Source organism: Mauremys reevesii, linkage group 11 (genome assembly GCF_016161935.1).
Source record: "Mauremys reevesii isolate NIE-2019 linkage group 11, ASM1616193v1, whole genome shotgun sequence".
Classification (NCBI taxonomy): Eukaryota; Metazoa; Chordata; order Testudines; family Geoemydidae; genus Mauremys; species Mauremys reevesii.
This window is the reverse complement of record NC_052633.1, coordinates 40,933,039-40,957,867: the sequence shown is the minus strand read 5'-3', so window position 1 is coordinate 40,957,867 and position 24,829 is coordinate 40,933,039. Positions and strand designations below refer to the sequence as shown.

Here is a 24,829-nt window from a genome sequence, read left to right as displayed (position 1 = left end):
GGGTATCGAATATCATCAGCATCTTTGCAAATACCCTGGGGCTATGGGAGACTGAATGGCACTGTTAGATACTGGTAGCAATCCATGCCATAAGCAAATCTCAGTAGGTTGTCTTCGTAGGGGCACACTGGAATGTGGAGGCATGGGTGATGTGCATCTTGGTGCCAACCGGCAGAGGGCACAGGGGTGCATAAGGGTTACTGAGATCCCCTGGATCTGATATCTTCATACTAGTTCACCCAAGGGTGTCATGTAAAGTCTTTACTGAAAGCCTGTGTTACTCTTCTCATCATAAACATTGTACAATGTATATACAGGTAATAATAAGTTATGTATCTGTACTGGAAACGATGTTCTTAAAGCTTTGAAGTTAAAGCAGGTCACCACAAGGTGACCAGCCTTGGACAGATTCTGGTCTGCCTGGAGATAGGAAATGCTTCTCATGCTTTGTATCAAGTGTGTATTGTGCAATTGTGTGTCTCACAATGTAAGCCTATCTGGGGCAGAGCCAGCTGCTAATTAAAAGGTTGCAAGGTGAACAAGCGAGGGAGCCCAGAGGGAACAACAATCGACAGTTGTGCTCTGATTATGAATAAAGCGCAAAGGACTGTTTTGATATATCTGAGCTTGCAAAGAGACATGGGGGCTCTTTCCACTGAGGTGTCAAGAGGACAGCATGACTTATCCGATGAGTGGAAGCTCACAGCCAAGCTTGGCTGTAAGACACTGGAAGGCTTTTGGGGTGAGCTTTTGCGCTATATGGCATAACAATGTCACGAAAGCATGTTGTGATTTTAATTTACATGTAACCATTTGTTTCCACTATTTCTATTTGCTGCTTCTTGAATATCTATTTGTTAAATAAATGTATTGTTCTTACTATAAACATAGCTAAGTGCTGTGTGTTGAGTGGCGTGATGATCCTGAGGCCCATCTGGTAAGCTGGTGTGAACTATTCCTGTGGGAGTAGTGGATCTGTGAATTCTATGAGTGCCAGTGGATCAGGGCCTGAATGCTCCAGAGAGGATACCCAGTGGGTTCAGGGGTTGGAGTATGCCTGTCATTAGCCTGCAAAGAGTAAGGCCTGTGGAGACCTGGCAGGCAGTGCTAGTGTTGCCAGAGACTGGTGGTGTTGGGGAACTGGCCCACAGCAGGCACACTCTTATGTTCAGGTGATGGGAGATCTTGTTCTTGACCAGCTTGCCTCAGTAGGGTTGCTGGTGATGGGAGAGTGGATGAAGAAGCGATGGGGTGGAGCCCTTAGTGCATCAGGAATACTCCCTCAAGCTATCTCTTGCACCCATTTTTCTGTGGTGGATGCAAACCATTCATCTGAAAAGTGGGAAATCCTGCCTCTCGATCTCAGGTTTGGGTGGAGCCCGTTCAGTGTCATAATGAGCCCTTGGATGTTGTGGAAGCATCTCTAGGTTATCCACTCATTCCTTGGTTCCAAGGTTTTCCCTTTCTTCATCTGTTATCTTACCTCTGAAACCTCTGTGAGGAAGGAGATAGAAATGCCTTTCATCCTGACAGTGAGTTTGTAATCCCTTATTAGAGAACTAAATGGAGAGGGGAAGGACTGTTTAAGTTTGGCAGAGTTTTCAGCCACTATCTTATCCAGTCTTTCTCCAAAGAAGAGAGCCTATGAGTTTAGAGGCACACAGGACTCGTTTGTAGTGAGTATCTATCCTCCACAGATGAAGTCATGTGTATCTCCTGACCACTGAGCTGGATGCCGTGGGAAGGGCAGAAAACCTCATTGAAGCATCTGCCAGAAATGCTGTTTCTAGGGAGATTTCTTATGTATAGCCGTAAAGACATATTGGTTTCTGCATTCTTTGCTCTTGCAGCTTGTAGAATCTGAGAATATGCCCATTAATGTGTTTTCCTGTGTCAGGAAATTTCCACTCCTCCCTGATTACCATCTCAAAGAATGCATGTAGGGGAATCACTGGCTCAGGCTAGGATTTGGAAGGGAGACATTTGCTCTGAGATTTGTCATTTTTCAAACCTTTTTTAAATATGGTTTCAAACTTCTTGAAGGGAGTAAAACCTTTGTTAAATTTTGACTGTGTCCCGCTCAAAACCAGTTGTTGATTGCTTTCCTGCCACAGAAGAGGAGAAGGAGGGGGGCTGAGTCAAAGGACAAATACCTTTTAGAGGGTTTTGTTTGTTTGCTTGTTTTTTATTTTTTTCCGTCCGTTTTTGTTTTGCATGCCTTGCAGGCCTGGCAGCTTAGCTATGCCCTGGGTGTGTGTATTTGGGGTTAGCTTTGCTTAGGCCTTGAGCCTTCTAGAAATTTCTCCCTTGGAGTCCTCCCTTATAGGCTCTCACTCCCAAGGTTGGGAGGTGGAGACTAACTGCCAGCATTTTCTGATTCAAGCTGGGAAAAAGGGCAGGACTGATTGTGAGCACAGATTCTCTCCCCAGAGCATTTAGGACCCATTTCAGGATGCAGGGTGGGACCAGGAGTCCTGCTAGGGTCTTAGCCTTGTGGTCCTGAATTGCTCCATGCCCTAGCAATGTGAAAGGAGGAAGGCTAACTGGCATGACCTAATTTGCCCTCTGTAGAGCCTGTTAAAGCTACCTTGCAGATGGAGCACCTTTTAGGCTTAGCTCAGTTCTTGCATGGCTGCTCTGCCATCTCTTAAAGGGGGCAAAGGAACTCGGCAGGGAGGCACTGCAGAAGGCATTCTGGGTGGCTTCAGCCACATGCTGCTAAATCCCTGGTCTAGGAAGAGGAGAGAACAAAGGCGGGGAGGCAAATGATAGGCCAACAGGGCCAGCTCTAGGTTTTTTGCCACCCCAAGCAAAAAAAAATGTGGCTGCCTCCCCCCAGCCCTGAGTTCCCCCCCTGCCCACCAGTGCCCCCCCCCCACCTCCTGCCGCCCCAGCACTGGGCTCCCCCCCAAACATGGGATCCGCTACCAGCACACGGCAGCCGAGCCCTAGCCCAGCTGCGACTCTGTCCCCATGCAGGTGGAGCTGCTGGGCGGCGCGGAGCGGGAGTACTTCCAGGTGGCGATGCGGCTGCGGGGCGGTGCGGAGAACACGGCCGCCTCCCTGGGCTTCGCGGCGCTGCTGGTGGCCGAGGTGGGTCAGTTCGTGCTCACCGCCTTCACCCCCGACATGCTGGCGGCCGAGAAACTGCTGCTCTTCAGCCTCACGGTGCCCTGGCCCAGCCCCAGCGGGAGGGAAGGCAAGGATCTCCGGCTGCGCGGCTACCTGCTCAGCACCGACGAGCCCAGTCGGCCGCTCACCTCCTCACACACTCCGGGAGCCCCTCTCGCCGCCGCCGTAGCCAGTGGTGAGCTGGAGCCGGTTCCCACAGGTTCTCAAGAACCGGTTGCTAAAATTAGTCCTCTGTGGAGAACCGGTTGTTAAAGGGCCAGAGGTGGGCAAAGAACTCTAGTCCACAGGCTGGATCATCCTGTTGCTCCCAGGATTCCCAGCTGGGGAGGCTGAGGCTCCCCGGGCCCCTCCCCTGCTTCCCCCGAGCTGCAGCATGGCCAGCCGCCAGCACCAGCTGGGCAGCTCAGCTGAGCTCGGGAGTTGTCCTGCTGCTGCTTTTTCAGTGTCCCGGCAAGGTGGTGGGGCTGCTACAAGCTCCAGGGTTGGCCAGAGGGGAGGGGAGAGGAGGGGGCAAGTGGGGCAATTGGACCAGGCCATGCAGGGGCCCCCAGCCCCACGAGTATGTCTCCCCCCCCTCGGGTCCTCCCCCGCTCCCCCCCAAATCAGAACTTTTTATAGGGAACCGGTTGTTAAGATTTTGGCAGCTCATCACTGGCCGTAGCCCAGGCTCGGCTCCAGGAGACCCCACTTCTCTCCCTCCCCAGCTCCTCACACATTCTGGGCAGGGCCGCCCAGAGGATTCAGGGGGCCTGGGGCAAAGCAATTTCGGGGGCCCCTTCCATAAAAAAAAGTTGTAATACTATAGTAACATGTATTTGGAAATGTAAAAAATAACTAGTGAAATACATTCAAAAATTAATTTGTAATAATTTGAAAATACATTAAATACTAAATACATTATTTAAAAACATTAAATGCTTTACTGGTCTGTATACATTTGCAATTACATAATGGGCTGTTGCTGGGTGATGGTGATGGTTGGTGCCAATGGGCTGTCGCTGCCTGGGGGTGGTGCTGCTGTTGCCCAGGGCTGGGTGGGGAGCTGGGCTCTGGGATGGGGGGGTGCCCGGCTCACAGGGGCTGTGGGGAGATGGCGGGGTGTCTCCAGTGGGGCCTTAGTTCCCGCCACTCAGCTGCAGCTCGCAGCCACGCCCCCTCACCAGCTGAGACACCGGGGATGGGGGAAGACGGAGACGGGAGGAGCCTCCGACATACTCATGGGGGTCCCTGTGGGGCCAAGAGCCTGGGGAAAATTGTCCCACTTGCTCCCCCCTGGACGGCCCTGACTCTGGAAGCCCTTCTCGCCGCTGCTGCAGCCCAGGCTTGGCTCCAGGGGACCCCGCCTCCCTCTCTCCCTCGCTCCCCGGCTCCTCACACACTCCAGGAGCCCCTCTCGCCGCCGCCACAGCCCGGGCTCGGCTCCAGGGGACCCCGCCTCCCTCCCTCGCTCCCCGGCTCCTCACACACTCCAGGAGCCCCTCTCGCCGCCGCCACAGCCCGGGCTCGGCTCCAGGGGACCCCGCCTCCCTCCCTCGCTTCCCAGCTCCTCACACACTCCGGGAGCCCCTCTTGCCACCGCCACATCCTGGGCTGTGGTGGTGGTGAGAGGGGCTCTCGGAATGTGTGAAGAGCCGGGGAGGGAAGGAGGAGGGGTCCTGCTGCCACTGCCGCTCTGAGTCTCCCCAGGGCGGTGCGGCATTTCCCCGAGTGGGCTGTGGAGGGCGCCACCGGGCTGGGCAGAGGGCGCAGCTCCTGGCTCCCGCGCTGACAGGGCGAGTGGCTGCGCCAGGGCCGGCTCCCGGCAATGCCACCCCAAGCAAAAAAATAAAAAATAAAAAAGGTGTGTGGGGGGGCGCAGTGCCGCCCCTTAGAAAGTGCCACCCCAAACACATGCTTGGAGGGCTAGTGCCTAGAGCCGGCCCTGTAGAACAGGAGCAAAGAAAACTGCCTCTGACTGCTGCCATGGAAGCAGAAGATCCGGTGCTGGTCCTGGCCAAGTGGCTATGACCCGGCCCGGCTCGGGCCCCACAGCGCCGGTCCCGGATGAGTGGCTCTGGCCTGGCCCGGCCCGGGGAGTCAGGTCCCGTGGCACCAGTCCCGGTCCCAGCCGAGCAGCTCCAGCCCGGCCGTGCTCAGGCCCCGCAGTGCCGGTCCCGGTCCCGGTCCCAGCCGAGTGGCTCCAACCCGGCCCGGCTCGGGTCCCGCAGCACCGGTCCCAGTCCCGGCCGAGTGGCTCCAGCCCGGCCCTGCTCAGGCCCCGCAGCACCAGTCCCGGGCCTGGTCCCAGCCCGGGGAGTCGGGCACCGGTCCCAGTCCTGGCCGAGCAGACCTGGCCCGGCTTGGCTCGGGCCTCATGGCGCTGGTCCCGGTCCCGGTCAAGCGGACCCAGCCCGCACCGAGCAGCTCCAGGCAGTGTGGTAAGGGGGGCAGGGAGCAGGGAGGGGGTGTTGGAAGAGGGCAGGGGAGTTCAGTGGGTTGTGGGGGGATGGATAGGGGTCGGGGCGGTCAGAGGGCAGGGAACAGGGGGTTTGAATGGGGGCAAGGGTGCTGGGGGAGCAGTCAGGAAGGAGCAGGGGTTGGATGGGGCAGTGGGGTGCAGTCAGGGACAGAGAGAAGGGGTGGTTGGATGGGGCAGGGGTCCCGGGGGGCCATCATGAATGAGAGGAGGGGGTTGGATGGGGCGGCAGGGGACTGTCAGGGGACAGGGAAGGGGGGTGGATGGGTCAGGGGTCCCAGGGGGGCGTCAAGGAACATGGGGGGGTTGGATGGGGCATGACCCCCTGGGAGGGGCATGACCCCCTCGTGGGGTGAGGAGGAGGGAACCTGTTGTTAATATTTTGGCAGCTCATCTCTGCCTAGGGGCCTGACATGCCGGCTGCTTCTGGGGAGCTGCCCAGAACCAGGGCAGACAGGCAGCCTGCCTTCGCCTCCGTGTGCCACCGAATGGACTTTTAATGACCAGGTAAGTGGTGCTAACCAGAGCTGCCAGGATCCCTTTTCAACCAGGTGTTTTGGTTAAAAACCAGGTGCCTGGCAATCCTAAATATAGCCGAACTGCTTGGTAATAGCGACCACATTGTAATTATGTAGTGGGAAAGTAACAATGAAACCCACCACAGTAGCAACTTCAGAAAGGGGGACTATACAAAAATGAGACAGCTATTTAAATGGAAGTTAAAAGAGTGAAAGGTCTGCAGACTGCATGGAAACTATTTTAAAAAACCATAGTAGAGGCACAAACTAAATGTATACCTCAACTACAAAAGAAAACAGTAAGAGGACCAAAAAAAAATAAATGCCACCATCTAAGCAGCAGAGTAAATGAGTCAGTTAGAGACAAAAAGGCATCCTTTAAAAAATTGGAAGTCAAATTATGCTGCGGCAAATAGAAAGGAGCATAAACCCTGCAAGTCAAGTGTAAAAGTATAATTAGGCAGGCCAAAAAAGACACTTTAGAGAAAGATGCAATAAACCTCATAATGGAAAATTATAGAATAACCTTCCTCCAGAGGAAGGCTGTTCCTAACCTTCACTTAGTATTTGGCTTATGCCTTGAAGCATGATAGTTTATATGTACAAAGGTCAACCCAGTCTAATATAACTGGGAACATTCTCCTTGAGCAATAGAAATGGAAAGCTTTTTTATTCTTTAAGCTTTACAGAATTTTTACATTCTCCTTAAAAAGAAATGGCATGATATGGTCACCAGTGATGAAAATGTGATATTCTCTATTTATCTAGCGTAGTTTCAAGGTAAGAAAGAAATTAAATAACAGTGAAAAATAATTATTGTGTTACTTGATTTAACTGAGTATTTATTCATATTCAAATGAGTTAGCTGAGGCCATTTAATAAAGTGGCTAACTTAGAAGAATTAATCTTTACCAGCTTCCGTTCCTCGTCTCAATCTCTTTCTTTAGCATAGTGGCGTGAAACTGACTTCGTTGTTATTAGTTTTTATTTATGTCCCAAGTAGCAGCTAGATCCTCCACTGTAGGTCAGGGCCCCCTGGTGCTAGGCACCATACAAACACACAGTAAAAGACAGTCCTTGCCTGGAAGAGCTCACAAGCTAAATAGACAAGAGAGCCAAAGAATGGGGGCAAAAAAGTTTTCTATAACCACACTGAGAGTATCGATTTTAATTCTGTCTGTAAAACCTTCAGGTTAGGAAATATTTGATCCCACCACTAAAATAGAAGCTAGTATTGTACTTGGTGTTATGTTTTACTTGCCAAAAGAAGCAGTCCCTGCTCTGACATGCTAATATTCAGGGTGGATTCTTCCTTGACTAACAATTAGTCAAGCAAGTAAGGCACTGTGCAGCCGGACTACAAAGCCATTTTACATGAGCTCCCCACCCTCCAATAGCTCCACAACTCCCAGATAAAGAGCTTTCTTACCAGGAAATTCCTTCTCTCTCTTGCACAATGGGCTAGGCTCTCTCTTGAACAAATCAGCCTACTCTGTAGTCACCATATATGATCCTACAGGGCTTGCTGACTCCAGAAGGCAAGATACATTTTAGTCTTGATAGTGTCCTATGTAACTGGTCATATGACAGAGAGTTTTGTACCATGCAATAACTTAAAGGGGTACCAACATTGCCAAACCAACTGCAGAGTTCTCATTTAGAAAAGTATCATCCTTCAAGTTTACACAGACCCTGTGGTAAATCAGCTAATTGGTGCTCCAGTGGTTACAAGTTTGTAATAAGCTCCTTCCCTGGCCATCAGTTCATTATGAGTGCCCTTTTCAACAACAATTCCTTGAGACATGACAGCTATGATATCAGAGTTTTGAATTGTAGACAACCGATGTGCTATGACAATGCAGGTCCGTCCTTCTCTGGCTTTATCCAATGCATCTTGCACAGTCTGCAGACAACAGACAAAGTATCAGAATGAAAATGTGCCAGCTAAAATGGAGATCAAGATCTGGAAAAATCCCTGATTAGTCTATACCAATAATTAGATGGCTCAGCATTTCTAAAATTTACTGTTGGACATTTGAACCAAAGCTGAATCAAAGGTGAAGTTATTGATATGCTTGGCTGACCCTTGAATTAAACCGATGGAATATATAGGGGGTATTAGCAAATATGCATAACTCTAGAAATTATACATGAGTCCTTCAGTTACATCCTGAATGTCATTTTAGTGCTGATGTGGTTTAAAACTACCAGTGTTACTTTCATCTCAAGGTGCAAGAAAGCCATGCAAATCCTTGCCTGAGTTCTTAGTCCCAGTGCTGCAGTCTTTAATTGAAGTTAATGAAATTACTGCATGCTCAAGCCCTTTATGCATACAGTAACTCCTCACTTAACATTGTAGTTATGTTCTTGAAAAATGTGACTTTAAGAGAAATGATGTTAAGCAAATCCAATTTCCTCATAAGGATTAATGTAAATAGGGGGAAATAGGTTCCAGAGAAATTTTTTTCACCAGACCAAAGACATTATATACATATACAATATAAGTTTTAAACAATTTTAAACAAATTTAATACTGTACTCAGCAATGAAGATTGTGAAGTTTGGTTGAGGTGGTGGAGTCAGAGGGTGAAAGAGGGTGGATCGTCCCGCTGCTCCTCTTGCTGTTCTTTCTAAAGTGCCTGGGGGTGCTCAACCCCCAGCTCTTCCCTAAGTCTGCCCCTGCTCCACCCCCACCCCACCTTTTCCTGCCCCTGCTCCACTCCCTCCTCCCAAGCGTGCTGCATCCTCACACCTCCCTCCCCGCGCCTCCCACCCACAGCCCAAAGCCCACAGTTAAATTGTTCAGAAGGCTGAGGAGAGGGGGAGGACGTGGAGCGCAGCCTCCTCCTTCCTTCCCTGTGCCTCCTGCCCGCAGCAATCAGCCTCTTGAATGGCACGAAACAGCTGATTGCTGCAGGAGGGAGGTGCAGGGAAGGAGGGAGGAGTTGCTGATCTGCAGGCCCCCAGTGGGTGGGAGGCACTGGGGGAGGTGGAGGGGCGCTGATAGGGGGGCTGCCAGCCGACCCTGGTTCCAAGCCCACACAGCCAAACAACATTATAAGCGAGCATTGCACAACTTTAAATGAGTATATTCTCTAACAGATCAGTGATGTAACAACAAAACAGCATTAACCGAGACAACGTTAAGTGAGGAGTTACTGTACCTTTGTTTTAATATATAATTTTTGGTGTACAATGGCTGTGCATGTGAAACTTGGTTATTGAATGCTTTGAAAATGGAACTAGTGTGAACTACACTGAGAGAGGTGACCTTTGTAAGGTCTAAGTCTAAGAGCAGCTATTGCTGGTTGGTTTTGTATTTTTACATAATAGAACGTTATAAATAGTGTTTTAGGGCTGAATTTACTCAAAGAAAAAATACTGTCTGTGATAAGAGGGTATCTCTATCTTGTACTTTTCTAAGGTTTCTGTATCAGACAGAAACAAATTAAAATTAAATTTTATTATTGTGGACATTTCTTTTATGAGAACACAACTAGATAATAATACTGCACGTCGCTCATTCTCTTTTATTGCACATTTACCTTTTCACTTTCTGTGTCTAAGGCAGATGTTGCTTCATCCAGTAATAAAATTTTAGGATCTCGTATGATAGCCCGAGCTATAGCGATGCGTTGCTTTTGCCCACGAGAAAGCTGGGATCCCTGAGCCCCAACATTAGTTTCATATTTCTGAAAAATATACCAAAGGGGAAATTTTATTCCTAAATGAGCATGTCTTCAATTACAACAATGGATAAACTGGGACAATATTGTGGTGCCTCACGGGGAGTGGGCCATGAGTCTCCCTTCTGTCTGGTAACGCTGTTTGCTTCCTTGCCTTTCTGTTTGGTAACGCTGGAACCTTTCTGTCTCCTATCAGAGTTTGAAATTTTGAAAATATTGCTTTCTGCTGGCTATTTAATTTTTAAAGTAATTGCCCAACAGTAAAATAATAATAATAATAATAATAATAATAATAAATCAAACCCCAAATCCCCATAAAATAAATCACGACAAAACATTATGCCATTCTCCATTCACCACCACCACCACCACGATCTGTGAAAATAAAAAGATCAGTGCGGGCACATGAAAAGGTCTAATTTGTTTTGGTGAGAATTCTCATTACAAATGAATGCCTTGCCTTTCTCAGCTGTCTTTTGTAGTCCCACTATTTAGGCCTCATCATAGCATTTGTTTGATTTTGGTTTTTAGTTTTTTACTGTCCTTGCAAATATACTTACATCTGGAAGGGACATGACAAAGTCATGCAGCTGGGCCTTCTTTGCTGCTTCTGTAACTTCTTTCATAGTGATCTCTTTGCTGTTATCACCATATTTAATATTATCAGCAATACTACAGTCAAATAACACAGGCTCCTGAGACACTATTCCAATTTTAGATCTAAGAAACTGTATATTTACTTTCTTGGAATCGTGGCCATCTATTAACTACCAGTAAAAAAGACAAAATATGATATATCATTTCAGACTTGTGACATACAAAGAATGAATAGCTTTTGCTGAAACAAAATAGTCACAACAACAAGGCTTTAAATATATACAGCTTTGTAAAATGAAGTCTGCACAACATCACACTACTGTTAGTAAATAGAATGAGAATACTGTTTAGATTTAGCGTCTTTGTTTTTAGCAACTAAATATATATTGGTTGTGTCTCTGACCCAGCAAAGTACTTAAACCCATGCTTAACATTAGGCAGGTGAATAAACCTGCTGAAGTCAACTGGAATTTAAGCATGTGCTTGAGTGTTTTGCTCAACCAAGAACTCTTTGATTACTCCAATTATTTTTTTTTCAAATGGAAAAGAAAAACAAGCTAAATTGTGCAGTACCTACATGGGGAGAAGATTTCTGATAGCGCTTTAATCTAGCAGACAAAGGCATCAAAAGACCCAATGGCTAGAAGCTGAAGCTAGATGAATTTAGACTAGTCATAGATGCACATTTTTAGCATTGCGGGGAATGAACCATGGTGGGAACAATTTACTTAGGGATGTGGTGGATTCTTAGGCACTCACAATGTTTAAATCTGAATTCATTTTAAGAGAGGTTCTCTAACTCAGACAGAAGTTAAGGGCTTGATGCACGAATTACTGAGTGAAATTCTATGACCTGTGTTATGATCAGGCAAAATGATCACAAGTGTCTCTTCTGGCTTTGAAATCTATGGAATTATACAGGTCCAAGGAGGTAACAGTATAGTGCACCAGGGCCGGCTCCAGGGTTTTTGCCGCCCCAAGCGGCAAAAATAAATAAATGAATAAAAGCCGTGATCGGCATTTTGGCGGCAGGTCCTTCCCTCTGATGGGGGCTGAGGGACCCGCCGCCGAAGAGCCTGACATGCCGCCCCTTTCTGTTGGCCACCCCAAGCACCTGCTTGCTGTGCTGGTGCCTGGAGCCGGCCCTGTAGTGCACATTCCCTGAGTGGCAAGCAACAGGCACAGAATATTTGTATGCCCATTGTGACCAAAGAACCAAATAGGCCAAATGCTGAAGTCTTTACTCAAGGCCATGTGCATTGACTTTTAAACAGATTTCACAACTGATAGTATGATACATGGACCTTAACTGCTCAGTTCTTACTCAGGCAAAGCTTCCGCTGATTTCAATGAGAATTTTGCCTACAAGAAGGGTGAGCAAAAACCAAGGGCCAGCTCATTCTAGGTGGATCTTCTTGAAGAGGCAAGTCTCATTTTCCCTCCCTAACCCTCTCAGATGTCTCTACACTTGGGCTATGTGGATTCTGAGGGGCAGGAGGGTGTCAAAAAGGGAAGGTGCTGCTCTCCATGACACCAATCCCATCTGTGTGCCTGGATTTCTGCATAGAGGTGTATTACCTCCTTCTAAGGCCTCTCTGTGACTGTTACTGAGCATCAGCAGAGAGAACCAACCAAGGTTCACCAACTTAGGTTGGATCATTGGAGAACTTTAGACTGTAAATTTGAGGAAAGATCAGGAGAGCTACACCCTATTGTGAATGGTGTGAAAAATCCACTGAAGTGATCCTCAGTTGTGCAAATGTTACTTAGTGCCTCTTTGGCAAAATCTCCTATGTAACATTGGAGAAGAACTTTGTAGTCTGAAGATTTCTGCAGCTGGCAAGCACTAAAATTATCCAAGTAGTGAAAGCTGCTTACCACACGTCCTTTCTCAGGGTCATAAAAGCGCTCCAGAAGCTGAACACTAGTGCTTTTGCCACATCCACTACTTCCAACAAATGCAAGTGTCTGCGCAGGTTTAACCGACACTGAGAGGCCGTTCAAAACTTGGATGTCAGGCCGAGAAGGATATGTGAACCTGCAGTTGATAAATTCAATGCTTCCCTTGAAATTGTCCTGGTGAAAAAGTGAGAAAGTGCTAAGAACTGAATTCTAATGAGTGACAAAACTCCTCCCATTAAATATGATTCTTGTTTCCAATATTAGTTTTTGTGAGTGACTTAAGTGCTTGTGAAATAACCCTGGAGACTGAGGAACCCGAAGACTGACTGGCTTGACTGTCCTGGGACAGGAGTCTTCTATTTAGCCAGAACTAGGCTGCTGTATTCATTCATTCTATCAGTGGAAGCTTCCCCACACTGCACAGCAAATAGCCTAAACATAGAAAGGGACCCACTTTTGAGCTGAGACAGTAGTTCATTCTCCAACTCCTTTCAGAGGTTGTGATTGCCAACAGAGGTGCCAATTAATGCCAAATTTGATGGTGTTTCTGTGATGTGCTCATACAAGAACCAGGAGATTATAAACATGCTTAGCAACTGAACCCGTCTGGATTTAAATCACTGTTGTAGAGGTGGAAGGAAATCTCATTATCCAGTGAATCCATCCGACTCCCACCTGTCAGACCAGTTATTAGTATGTATTCACCATTTATTGATACTCCGTGTGAAATTCCTGGTAGACTGGGAATAATTTGACTGCATGTCTCATGCTTACATTATAGCACATAGCTCAGTACTTCCCAAAAGCAAGGATATCTAGCAAATATTCTGATGTTAACTTACCTTGCTCACAAACAGAGGTGTGTATGGAATAATCCATAATTACTGGGGTTTCAATACCTATATCATTGGGCTGAATAATGACATTACCTGCATTACTCATGTCTACTCTTACCCATTTTTCCCCTCTATCATTGTAAACACTGATTTGGGGAACCCGATCCACCAGTTGAAAAAAACGTGCAGCAGATATTTTTGCTTTAGCATAGTTTGGAGTATAAGAAGAAGCTCTTCCCAAAGCAGTGCCACTGGTCACAACAGCAGAGATCACCCTGCAGTCAAGAAGGAAAGCTTTTAGCTCGTGGGTTCTGTAAATTTGTGAATTTTATTGTAAACAACATACTTCTGTAGTATAGCATGTGCCTGTTTGCAAGTATCTTCTTACCTAAACACATAGCTATAATGAAGTCCTTCATTCTCCACCAAAAAACCTCCATATCGATAAGAGACTGAATTGGCTATGAACACTATACATTGGGCAAAGCCAAAACAGATTCCATAAACATTTGCTTTACTGATTGCAGCTCTGTATGGGATTTCCAGCTGTTCTTCATATGCTTCAATAAACTTTCTCTCCTTCCCTATGCCAGCTACAGTCCTAATGTTAGCGAGGGCTTCACTGGAAATCTGAAGAAAAAATTAGGTTACAGATAAAACATTTAGGAATCACTCTGAAAAAGTGGGAAGACCTTCTCTTTATCCCACTTTTCAGTGAGAGGGCAACATGATTGTTTGGCAAATTATAGAAACTAATGATGTACAAATTGGTTCAGATACAATAAGAACTGATGCAAACCTCAAACAGGACCTTTTCTGAAGTCAACCCTCCTCGGACTAGACTACTGCAAAACATTCACACTGCGGATGGCCTTGCTTGGGCTCCTACACATGGGTGAATTTCACTTTGTATATGTCACTGGCACCACTATTCCTTACTGTGTCCAACTCCAAACAAAGAGGTGTGGTTATTCTGGCAGACCCTCTCATCAGCTGAAACATGGCCTTCCTCAACTTCCCACGCTGATATTGTGTTGTGCTGGGAAATGCGTGTCCGGCTGAATGTAGGACTAGGGATTTGTAACATATATCTTAGTATGACAATGGCATTTTAGGCAGCAATCTCTAGCTAAACTGAGCAATACCGAATATGCCATAATGCTAAATATTTTTATATATATGGAACTGTGGGAATGTTGGTGTTAATCATAGATGAAAAGTGGATATTTTCTTGTTTGCATTTTTTAAGAACGTTTTTATTTCAATTGTTTTGTTTCTGTTTTTTTCTTAAACCAGTGGTCTTGGGGGAAAGGGTGATAGTGTCCCGTTCTCTTTCTTCAGAGCCTAACCTTTTATAAATTAAAGGCAGCTGAATTTACTACTTAATCTTTTCCATTAATACTGTGCCAGTTCATGTTCAAGAAAATGGCTAGATGGAACATGCAGATGAGGGTAAAATCCTGGCTGCACTGAAGCTAATGGCAAAACTCCCATCCACTTCGGTGGGACCAGGATTTCAGCCAGAGGGTAGAGAAGGAGCAATCCCATGCCTGACTGCATATACAATCTATTGTATAATAGTATGATGCTGTGTAGGAAGCTGGTATCAATTCCCCATTGTCTTTTTCTCTGCTTTGAAAACTTTTTTGAGATGACTGTTAATTGTAAAGATTACGATCTAGTTTTGTAGCTTATAAAGTTAGTCTCAACCCACAGAGCTATATTTTCATCAGTGGAAGGCATACAGCGTTTATTCTATACCAGATTATTGCTTCATTCAATTTGTCCTGTGTATTTTAATTCACAGGTTTGTCATATTTCAATATACTTGCTGTTTGCCTTGCCATTTGTAATGGCTCAGTCTGTTTTGCCTTCTCTTATCTATGTATAGATATTCTTACTACATTTTGTTTCATTGCCTATGAAAGCTTTCTGCATGCAGCATAGAGGAAGTGACCTGAATATGAATACTTAAAAATGATTTAGGTCAATTTTCTATTACATTTTTTCCAGGCTAGTGTGTAGAATTAGTGCTGGAGCATTAGCATGTACCTTGAAGGAGAGAATAAATAGGCCTTGCGAACGTGAGTATTCAGACTATGTCTTTCTATATTTTAAAATGGCAGATAAGCAAGCATTGTAGAAAAGACTTAAACAAACCCTTTTGTATTTAGATGCTAAGCTGCTGAATAAATTGGAAAATATCACCAGACATAATCAGTCATTGAAGCATTGAATGTCCTTTTCTTCCTAGCCTCTGGGTCATTCCATTGAGTAATGGCTGATGCACTGGCCATTTGTCAAGTTCCTATCTCTACATCAATTTCAAGAAGTTATTTTGATTGATCATTTGCTGTAAATAATTTAGCCATTGTGAATGAGAGAATAGTCAGCATTAACTCTTCCTAGACTTTGGGTGTCTTTGTTTGAACTAGTGTTATCAACACCATGAGGTGTTAATTATCTTAATTCATGTTGTATACAGGCATGTTAATATTTTTTTTTTTTAGTTTTCCTGGAATTCTGTTAACATATAACAATCTAAATTTGTAGAACTCATTCATTTCTACAGTTTACTTTATTTAGACTGCATATCCCTGTTTGTCTGACAAACTGTTTGGCCTCAGTCCCAGAGATGGAGGAATTGTGCTGTATAACTCTGCCAGCAAGCCTACATCTATGAAAAAAATCATTCCATAATCTCTTTTTACCTCTGCATAAGGGGGAATAAAGGAAGACTGCACAATTACTAAATGAGGAGTGTTTCTAATACCATGTCCTCCAACTGTCCCCATTTTCTTGGTGCAGATCAGTATTTTCACTGTTGTACCAGGTACGTTTTAAAATGGATCCAGTTCTGGCTACTGGCAACATGTGGCTGGCAGGATCAGTGACAGATTTTAAGACAAGGAATCCTATGAGTGCTGTCAGGGGAGCTGCCCTGTTCACCTCCATTTCTGACTAGGGATGGGGAGAAAGGACATCTGCCATTCCCTGTCTCTTCCCCACCTCAGCTGCTGCTGATACACTAGAGGTCTTCCAGCAAATGCAGCTAGTGGCTTTGGCTGAGACACTCTCTAAGTAATTACTGAGCTGATTGAGTGCCTATAACCTCGCCACAGAGACCCCTATTAAGAACCGCATGTAAAGAAGCCCCAAAAGACCATGAAGGTTTGCTAACTGGGAAATAGGGAGAGAATGGGAGTGGGAGCAACTGAGAGAAGGCAATCAGGGAACACTGCACACACAACTTATTACTCCCCGTGAAGGCTCTCACTCCTGTGATGGCTTGCTTAACAAACTTGACCTGTATCTATTTCCCTTTGGAGAACACACACTGCAGTTACAATGTACACTTTGTTTGGTATCAAAATGAGAGAGCAGAGGAAGACATGCTGCATGGTACAAAAAGTCAAACCAAAAAAGTTTACATAGGAAAAGCTTTACTATGCTATGTTCTAGCTTAGAAAATCCAACTGATGTGGAAACAGTGGGCTCCTAAAATCTAGCCCATCCAGTTGCAGAATACAGCTCACTATAAAAACAACCCAGCTGTCTTTAAAATCAGCAGATTCTGTTTTCTGGGTTAGTGCTGAATTCTAGAATGCAATGATTTCTTAATACAGATGACCATTGTTTCCTGATGGGCTACAAAGAGAATAAGAGGGTGCCTTCAGATATGCATTTTAAAAGCAGCAAGCAATAAAAGAGACTGGCATTAGAGACTCATATCTTACTTTTTTGAGGAGGAAGTCACATTCCAAGTAGTAAGTACTTTTAGAGCTGGGAAAGTCACCATGACATTTCAGTGGCCTGACAAGCAGAAATACTGCCCCTTGTATATCTCTGCCACTTCTATAGCATCTGACTCACTGATAATTCCAATGGCATGAGCTATGACTGGCACACACACATGCCCCAAATGCCTGCTAATCTAAAATTAGTTTTCAGAAAACATTACCTGCCCAGTAATTTCCATAGCTTGCTTGTCCTGCGAGGCAAATCCTGTCAACATTTTAGCCTGCACAGCTCCAGATAAGGCTAGAAAGGGCAGGAAGCACATTATAACTAGAGTTAGTTTCCAGCTGAAGTAGAAAGCAATGATAATGGCCACTCCAATGTTGGTTAAGGAACTGACAATCATTCCTATCTGAGATCCGGTAGCCTTAAAAGAAAACAAAAGTAGATTACTGAATTGTATTCCCACAGTAACATCAATCATCATATATGCTTCAAAAGACAATCAAATACCTTCCCATCAAGCTTGGAGCAGTCTAGCTACTAAAATAACATGGCATGGATTAGCATGTTTAGATTGACTCCATAGGTATTAGCCCAGTCTAGCTGTCCTCTTTCCCATTGGAGTCAAATGAGAATTTTTGTCAAAACAAAGACCGCAGGCTCAATCCCTAAATGTTCTCCTGACCCACAAGCCTTCCCAAGGACTAGGAAAGAAAAACAGTCCCTAAGAATGCTAATAGATGTAAAGATGTAATTAGGGGTGAATTTTTACCATTTAGATGACTCCCTTTGACTTCCATAGAAGCTGCTCATGCGCGTCAGTACGTGGAATTTGGCCCAAATATTTATTTGTTTTATGTATTTATTTATTTATCTTTGAATAATAAATAGGTGCCCATAATAGGCTCTATGAACCCTAACATATAGCTAGAAATACAGCAAAATTCCAGCAGCGCTAAAATAATCAAACAGGAACTCATTGAGGCAGTACTTGGCAAAGATTTAAAAAGGGATGAATCACAGTTGCAGTTTAGCCCTATTTCAGATAAAGTTTAAAAATACCTTTATTAATCTTTGTTGGTTATTTTATCTTTGCCTCGTGCACTATGGGAACATTTTTTTCTGACAATTTTACTGTATTTGGTTGGTCTGTCTCAGCAGCAACAAACATTTAACTTCACTAAATGGGAATTATATTGTATATTGAAAAAAAGTTTGAGCTCCTAAACCATTAGGTGTGCAATTCATCACCCAGGTGTGGCATGCCAACACCCAGTTCGTCTCACTACTTTACCTCTCTACTAGAGCTAGAGGGACCCGGGAGGGCTATGACTGATTTGGGTGTGGGGAATTTGAGCTTAAAGTTTTCTCTTGTCTCTACCCCCCTTGCACCCTTCCTTTGTTTTAAAAGAAAAGTTAACTCTTTGCAAAACAAGATGTGTAAATGGTGAGGGGAAGAGAAAATAAAGCCTGGCAATCAGCACTGTGAAAACCATAGTATTTAATTTGTGATAATTCAGTGTCATGAGAAGTGACAAATCACCTGCAGACAGGGGAAAAAAATTTACAGGACTTGCCTTAAAAATGTTTCAAACCAAATTCACCTTAGGAGATGAGAAATGGACAAAATATGCAAGCAACGATACAAAATTAACACAACTAAACCTAACACTATTTGTAAAACAATTAATACTTTAGAAAGAACTTCTATCCATATATTAGAAATAAATAGGCCCATGTCACCATTACATATGAAATCTTCTACATCTTTATACATGTTGTTGCTAATTTGAACAACATGGGTATTTTTTCAAGCTAGTAATGTTTTTATAGTTAAGGTCAGTGGGTCAATAATACGTAATTTTCAACTTTTTTTTAATCGTTGGATTCCCTTTGAATAATAGTTTCTTTCTGAAATGCTGGTACAGGCATAATTGTAGTTTGGACAATAATAGATCATTTTACTGCTGGGAGCCATCACCTGGTGAGTATTACAGGAAAGGAGACTGTGGCACAGCAAGCTCATCTGTGTTGTTGGGCTGGGGCTGGCAGGCATGACCACAGACAGGTGTTGTGATGTTGAAGACATCACACCTCCATACGTATTAATAGCTCTTTTGAGGAGCAACTAGCCAAAGGTGGTGCCTACCAGGTTCATAGAATCTCAGGGTTGGAAGGGACCTTAGGAGGTCATCTAGTCCAAGCCCCTGCTCAAAGCAGGACCAATCCCCAACTAAAGCCCCAAATGGCTCACAACCCTCAGTTTAGCAGGCCAATGCTCAAACCACTGAGCTATCCTTCCCCCCCATTTGTGTTGCTTAATAAAGCACCAGCAGATCCATATAGATATAGGTGTTCTTTGTAGATTCCTGTTTTTAGGTAACCTTCTACTGGGCCTAATTTATTAACTATTGCCATATTTGGGTTTACTATTGGTAAAGATACCGTAAATACAGTATACATAGAGTCTGACACTCAACAAGATTGTTTAGAATAAGATGTGCCTTGATTAGGATGTGGTATCACAGAGCCCAAATTCTGAAGAGTGCTAAAAGGAATTTGTTTACATGCTTTAACACATTGCCAATTCACAGAAGTTCCTTTTGTATATTTGGGACAATATTTAGGTGTTTATTCTCAATAAGGTTTGGCACCTTTCCAATTTCAACATTTCTTAGTGTATTGATTACCCTGTCCAATGCGTAGGCACCATAAGTGGTACAAATGATTTTCATTCCCACTTTGTTTTTTGCTTTCTTATTATTAACTTTAACCAATTCATTGATTCTTTTGCCTGTCTATTTAAACAAATGAGCAATGCCATGCATATTTAACAGTGTTCCTTTCTTCATTAGCTAGACTCACAAGTCCATCAGTCATTGGTGGAACACTGTTAGCCCCAGCATGTTTAATGTAGCTGACATGTCTTTTTTATGTTTTGAAAATCTACTCTATTTTAACTTATATACTTAAAAAGGCCTAAAACAGATCCCATAATTTGTTTTTGCTTTGTAACTAAGGCTGTCGATTAATCGCATGAGTAAACAGTGATTAACTTTAATCACAATTAATTGCATTTTTAATTGTACTGTTAAACAATAGAATATTAATTTAAAGGTATTAATATTTTTGGATGTTTTTCTACATTGTCAAATATATTGATTTCAATTTCAACACAGAATACAAAGTCTTACAGTGCTCACTTAATATTATTTTTATTATAAATATTTGCACTGTAAAAATGATAAAAGAAATGGTATTTTTCAGTTCATCTAATACAAGTACTCTAGTGCAATCTCTTTATTGTGAAAGTGCAACTTACAAATACAGATTTTTTTTGTTACATAACTGCACTCAAAAATAAAACTATTTAAAACTTTAGCGCCTACAAGTCCACTCAGTCCTACTTCTTGTTCAGCCAATCGTTAAGACAAACAACTTTGTGTACATTTTTGGGAGATAATGCTGCCTGCTTCTTATTTATAATGTCACTTGAAAGTAAGAACAGGCATACACAGGGCATTTTTGTAGCCAGCATTGCAAGGTATTTACCTGTGAGATATGCTAAACATTTTTATGTCCCTTCATGCTTCAGCCACCATTCCAGAGGACACGCTTCCATGCGGATGACACTCATTAAAAAAAAGTGTTAATTAAATTTGTGACTCAACTCCTTGCAGGAGAATTGTATGTCTCCTGCTCTGTGTTTTACCTGCATTCTGCCATATATTTCATGTTATAGCAGTCTCAGATGATGACCCAGCACATGTTGTTTCTTTTACGAACACTTTCACTGCAGATTTGACAAAATGCAAAGAAGGTACCAATCTGAGATTTCTAAAGATAGCTACAGCACTTGACCATAGGTTTAAAAATCTGAAGTCCCTTCCAGAATCTGGGACAGATGAGGTGTGGAGCATGCTTTCAGAAGTTTTTAAAAAGCAACACTACAATGTAGAAACTATAGAACCTGAACCACCAAAAAAGAAAATCAACCTTCTGCTGGTGGCATTTGACTCAGATTTTGAAAATGAACATGTGTCAGTCCACACTGATTTGGGTCATTATCAAGCAGAATCCATCATCCACATGCATGCATGTCCCCTGGAATGGTGGTTGAAGCATGAAGGTGACATATGAATCTTTAGTGCATCTGGCATACAAATACCTTGGAACGCCAGCTACCACACTGCCATGCAAATGCTTTTTTTCATTTTCAGGTGACATTGTAAACAAGAAGCAGGCAGCATTATCTCCTGCAGATGTAAACAAACTTGTTTGTCTGAGTGATTGGCTGAATGAGAAGTAGGACTGAGCAGACTTGCAGGCTCTAAAGTTGTACATTGTTTTATTTTTGAATGCAGTTATTTTTTGTACATAATTCTACATTTGTAAGTTCAGCTTTCATGATAAGGAGATTGCACTACAGTATTTGTATTCAGTGAATTGAAAAATACTATTTCTTTTGCTTTTTACAGTGCAAATATTTATAATCAAAATACAGTTGAACCCTGTTATGTCGCTGGCCTAGGGGTTTGCCAAACAGCGGCGAGATAACCAATGATCAAGATAAACCCCTATCCACCCCCCACCCCCACCCTGCCCCCTTACCGCGCTGCCTGCACGTGGCTGGATCCGGCGAAGCAGGAGGGGGAAGCGGGGCCGGGCGGCCGTGGACGGGGACCCGGAGCTGGGCAGCCAAAGAAGCGGGACCCGGTAAGCGGGGCCGGGCGGCAGGCGAAGCGGGGACCGGGTAAGCGGAGCCGGGCGGGCGGGCAGCAGGCGAAGCGGGGACCAGGTATGCGGGCCGGGCGGGCGGGACGGGCAGGGACCGGGTATGCGGGCCGGGCGGGCGCGGCGGGACCGGGTAAGTGGAGCCGGGCGGACGGGCGGGCGCGGCGGGCCCGGGTACGCGGGCCGGGGGGGCGGCCGGCAGGCGAAGCGGGGACCAGGTATGCGGGGCGGGACGGGCAGGGACCGGGTATGCGGGCCGGGCGGGCGGGCGGCGGCGGGCCGGGCGGACGGGCGGGCGGCGGCGGGACCGCGGCGGAGCCGGGCGGCGGGCGGCAGGCGGCGGGACCAGGTATGCGGGCTGGGCGGGACGGGCAGGGTCCGGTATGCGGGACGGGCGGGCGGGCGGTGAAGCGGAGCCGGCAGGGACCAGGTATGCGGGGCCGGGCGGGCAGGCGGGCGGGACGGCAGGGTCCGGGTATGCGGGCCGGGCGGGCGGGCGGGCGGCGGAGCCGGGCGGGACCAGGTATGCGGGCTGGGCGGGCGGGACGGGCAGGGTCCGGTATGCGGGCCGGGCGGGCGGGCGCGGCGGAGCCGGGCGGGACCAGGTATGCGGGCCGGGCGGGACGGGCAGGGTCCGGTATGCGGGCCGGGCGGGCGCGGCGGAGCCGGGCGGACGGGCGGGCGGCGGCGGGACCGGGCGGCGGAGCCGGGCGGGCGGGCGGCAGGCGGCGGGACCAGGTATGCGGGCCGGGCGGGCGGGACGGGCAGGGACCGTGTATGCGGGCCGGGCGGGCGGGCGCGGCGCTGACGGGCGGGTGGCGGCGGGACCGCGGCGGAGCCGGGCGGGCGGGCGGCAGGCGGCGGGACCAGGTATGCGGGCCGGGCGGGCGGGTACGCAGGGAACCGCGGGCTGGGGAGCCGGGAGCGGGCGGCCGGGACGCGGGAGCCGGGCGGCCAGGGACGCGGGAGCCGGGCGTCTGGGGAACCGCGGCTGGGGAGCCGGGGAGCGGGCGGCTGGGGCCCCGGTGGGCCGGGGACGTGGGGAGCCGGGCGGCTGGGGACGCGGGGAGCGGGCGGCTGGGGAACCGCGCGGCTGGGGAGCCGGGGAGCGGGCGGCTGGGGACACGGTGGGTCGGGGACGCGGGGAGCCGGGCGGCTGGGGACGCGGGGAGCGGGCGGCTGGGGAACCGCGCGGCTGGGGAGCCAGGGAGCGGGCGGCTGGGGACACGGTGGGTCGGGGACGCGGGGAGCGCGGCGGCTGGGGACGCGGGGAGCGGGCGGCTGGGAAACCGCGCGGCTGGAGAGCCGGGGAGCGGGTGGCTGGGGACACGGTGGGTCGGGGACGCGGGAAGCCGGGCTCGAGATATTAGGGTTCGGCGAATCGACATAACGGATGAGAAACCCATAAGACAAAGAGGGAGTTTGGCGGTTCCACTTCTAAAACGTCGACTTAATAGGATTGGCAAGTTAACCGAGGTCGAGATAAATGGGTTCGACTGTAAATATAACATGAGCACTGTACTCTTCATATTCTGTGTTGTAATTCAAATCAATGTATTTGAAAATGTAGAAAACATACAACAATATTTAAATAAATGGTATTCTATTATTAACAGTGTGTTTGCACAATTAATCATAATTAATTTTTAATCACATGATTAATTATGATTAATTTTTTAATCACTTGACAGCCCTATTTGTAACCCTTCTGTCCTAAAAATATCAGAGTAGGATTGAGTTTTCTGACTCCCAGTAGCATCCCTTATTTGCTCATGGATATGCAGCCTATCTTTCAATTGGTATAGAAGTGGCTAATCTAGACACAGTATTTTTACACATTTCAGTTTCTGCCATATTCCAGTGTAATGAATTTAAAACCATAGATTTATGCATAAATTGTATATTATTAACTAAAGTCCTGGGTATTGAAAGAGGGGTGAGTCCACTCTTTGGTCCTGGTTCCACTTTTGGACATGAAATAGGTTCTGTGGTTGTTGCCATGGTAGTTGCTGCCAGCGGGTCTACTACCCTTAGGGTAATTCTTTTCGTTTCTGGTACACGGGACCTGTGGGTCTTTTTTCCTTGGAGAAAATGTTAATACTTGATATTCCTTTGTTAAGCTCTTAACTAGCAGGGAACCATTTTTGGTTCACCTAATTTCTATTTACACTGTTCATTGCATTTAGATAGAAGTAAATCGAGTTGCTGTAACTTGTCCAGTTTCCAGATTGGTTTGGTAACCATAGCCTTCCTTTCTATATCCTGTATGGGGTTGTGTTAATCATTGACTAATTATCATTGATTAATAAATTCCAGTTGAGCTTCATTATTTGACATTTTATTAATAATGGAACTGAAATTAAACCCAAGAGTTGGGGAAAGTTTTTGGCTTTGTTCATTTCACGGCTCTGTTTATTGTGTAGCGTGCAGTCACTAGAATCTTCAGAGAAGGCAGAGAATACTGCTTTAGCCTAGAACAAGGCCTTCTCTTATGCAGCTACTGTAAGGCAGAGTTGGTGTTAAGAAGTTTGTGCATGCAAATTAAAATGGAACATGTAAGTGTTTGCAGCTTAATGTAACTGTAAGAAGGGGGAGGGAGATGGCTGCTGATTTCTGAGATGCTGGGATTTGACTGCTTGCTGCTGACATGTAGCTGTAGGCTGCATCTTTTTCTTCTTTCTCTCCCATTCTTATTTTAAATTCCTTAAAACTCCAAGAAAAAAGTCAAGCAAAACTCCTATCACCAATTTTAAAAAGTCCACACATTTCTTTCTGTGTTTGTAGAAACAAAATTACTTGCTTTAAGTTTAGAACCAAGTATCAGTGCTAATGTTGACCACACACAACTCAGCACACACCTTCAACCAATAGGGGGTGCTAGAATATAGTGCTAACAGGCAGCCTTCCCAAAAAATAAGAGCATTACTTCCGCAATATTAGTCCATGCAGGCCTGAGACTGATCCCAAAATGGCATCCCTCGTAGTAATAGAGAGTGCTTTTCTTAAGTGGATTGTTAGCATAAATCACAACAGCCACATGTAATAAACCCCACACCAGGCTGAAAATTCTGTTTAATCAGTGATATTACTATTGATGAATTTGGTTGAAAATGACTGATATGTTTCAGAAATATACATTTAGTGATTATGGCAAAATTTCACCTTCAGGAATGAGAAATTGAAGATTATATCTTGAATTTGTCTTTCAGTTATATTGGTGACTTGTGG

At 45.9% G+C, this 24,829-nt stretch overlaps 1 protein-coding gene across 2 annotated transcripts in view; it reads right to left on the bottom strand.

Moving 5' to 3' along the window:
• Positions 1-6,930: 6,930 nt before the first annotated feature.
• ABCB11 (ATP binding cassette subfamily B member 11) overlaps positions 6,931-24,829 on the bottom strand; it is an 80,294-nt gene continuing 62,395 nt past the window's right edge. For both annotated transcript variants that reach the window (XM_039495623.1, XM_039495624.1), the window contains 7 exons: positions 17,088-17,291; positions 13,515-13,756; positions 13,245-13,401; positions 12,267-12,464; positions 10,352-10,558; positions 9,651-9,797; positions 6,931-8,008 (listed from right to left, as the gene is read on the bottom strand). In XM_039495623.1, the coding sequence (XP_039351557.1) occupies positions 7,808-8,008; positions 9,651-9,797; positions 10,352-10,558; positions 12,267-12,464; positions 13,245-13,401; positions 13,515-13,756; positions 17,088-17,291 (1,356 nt within the window). In that variant the 3' untranslated portion in view covers positions 6,931-7,807. The remainder of the gene's footprint in view (positions 8,009-9,650; positions 9,798-10,351; positions 10,559-12,266; positions 12,465-13,244; positions 13,402-13,514; positions 13,757-17,087; positions 17,292-24,829) is intronic.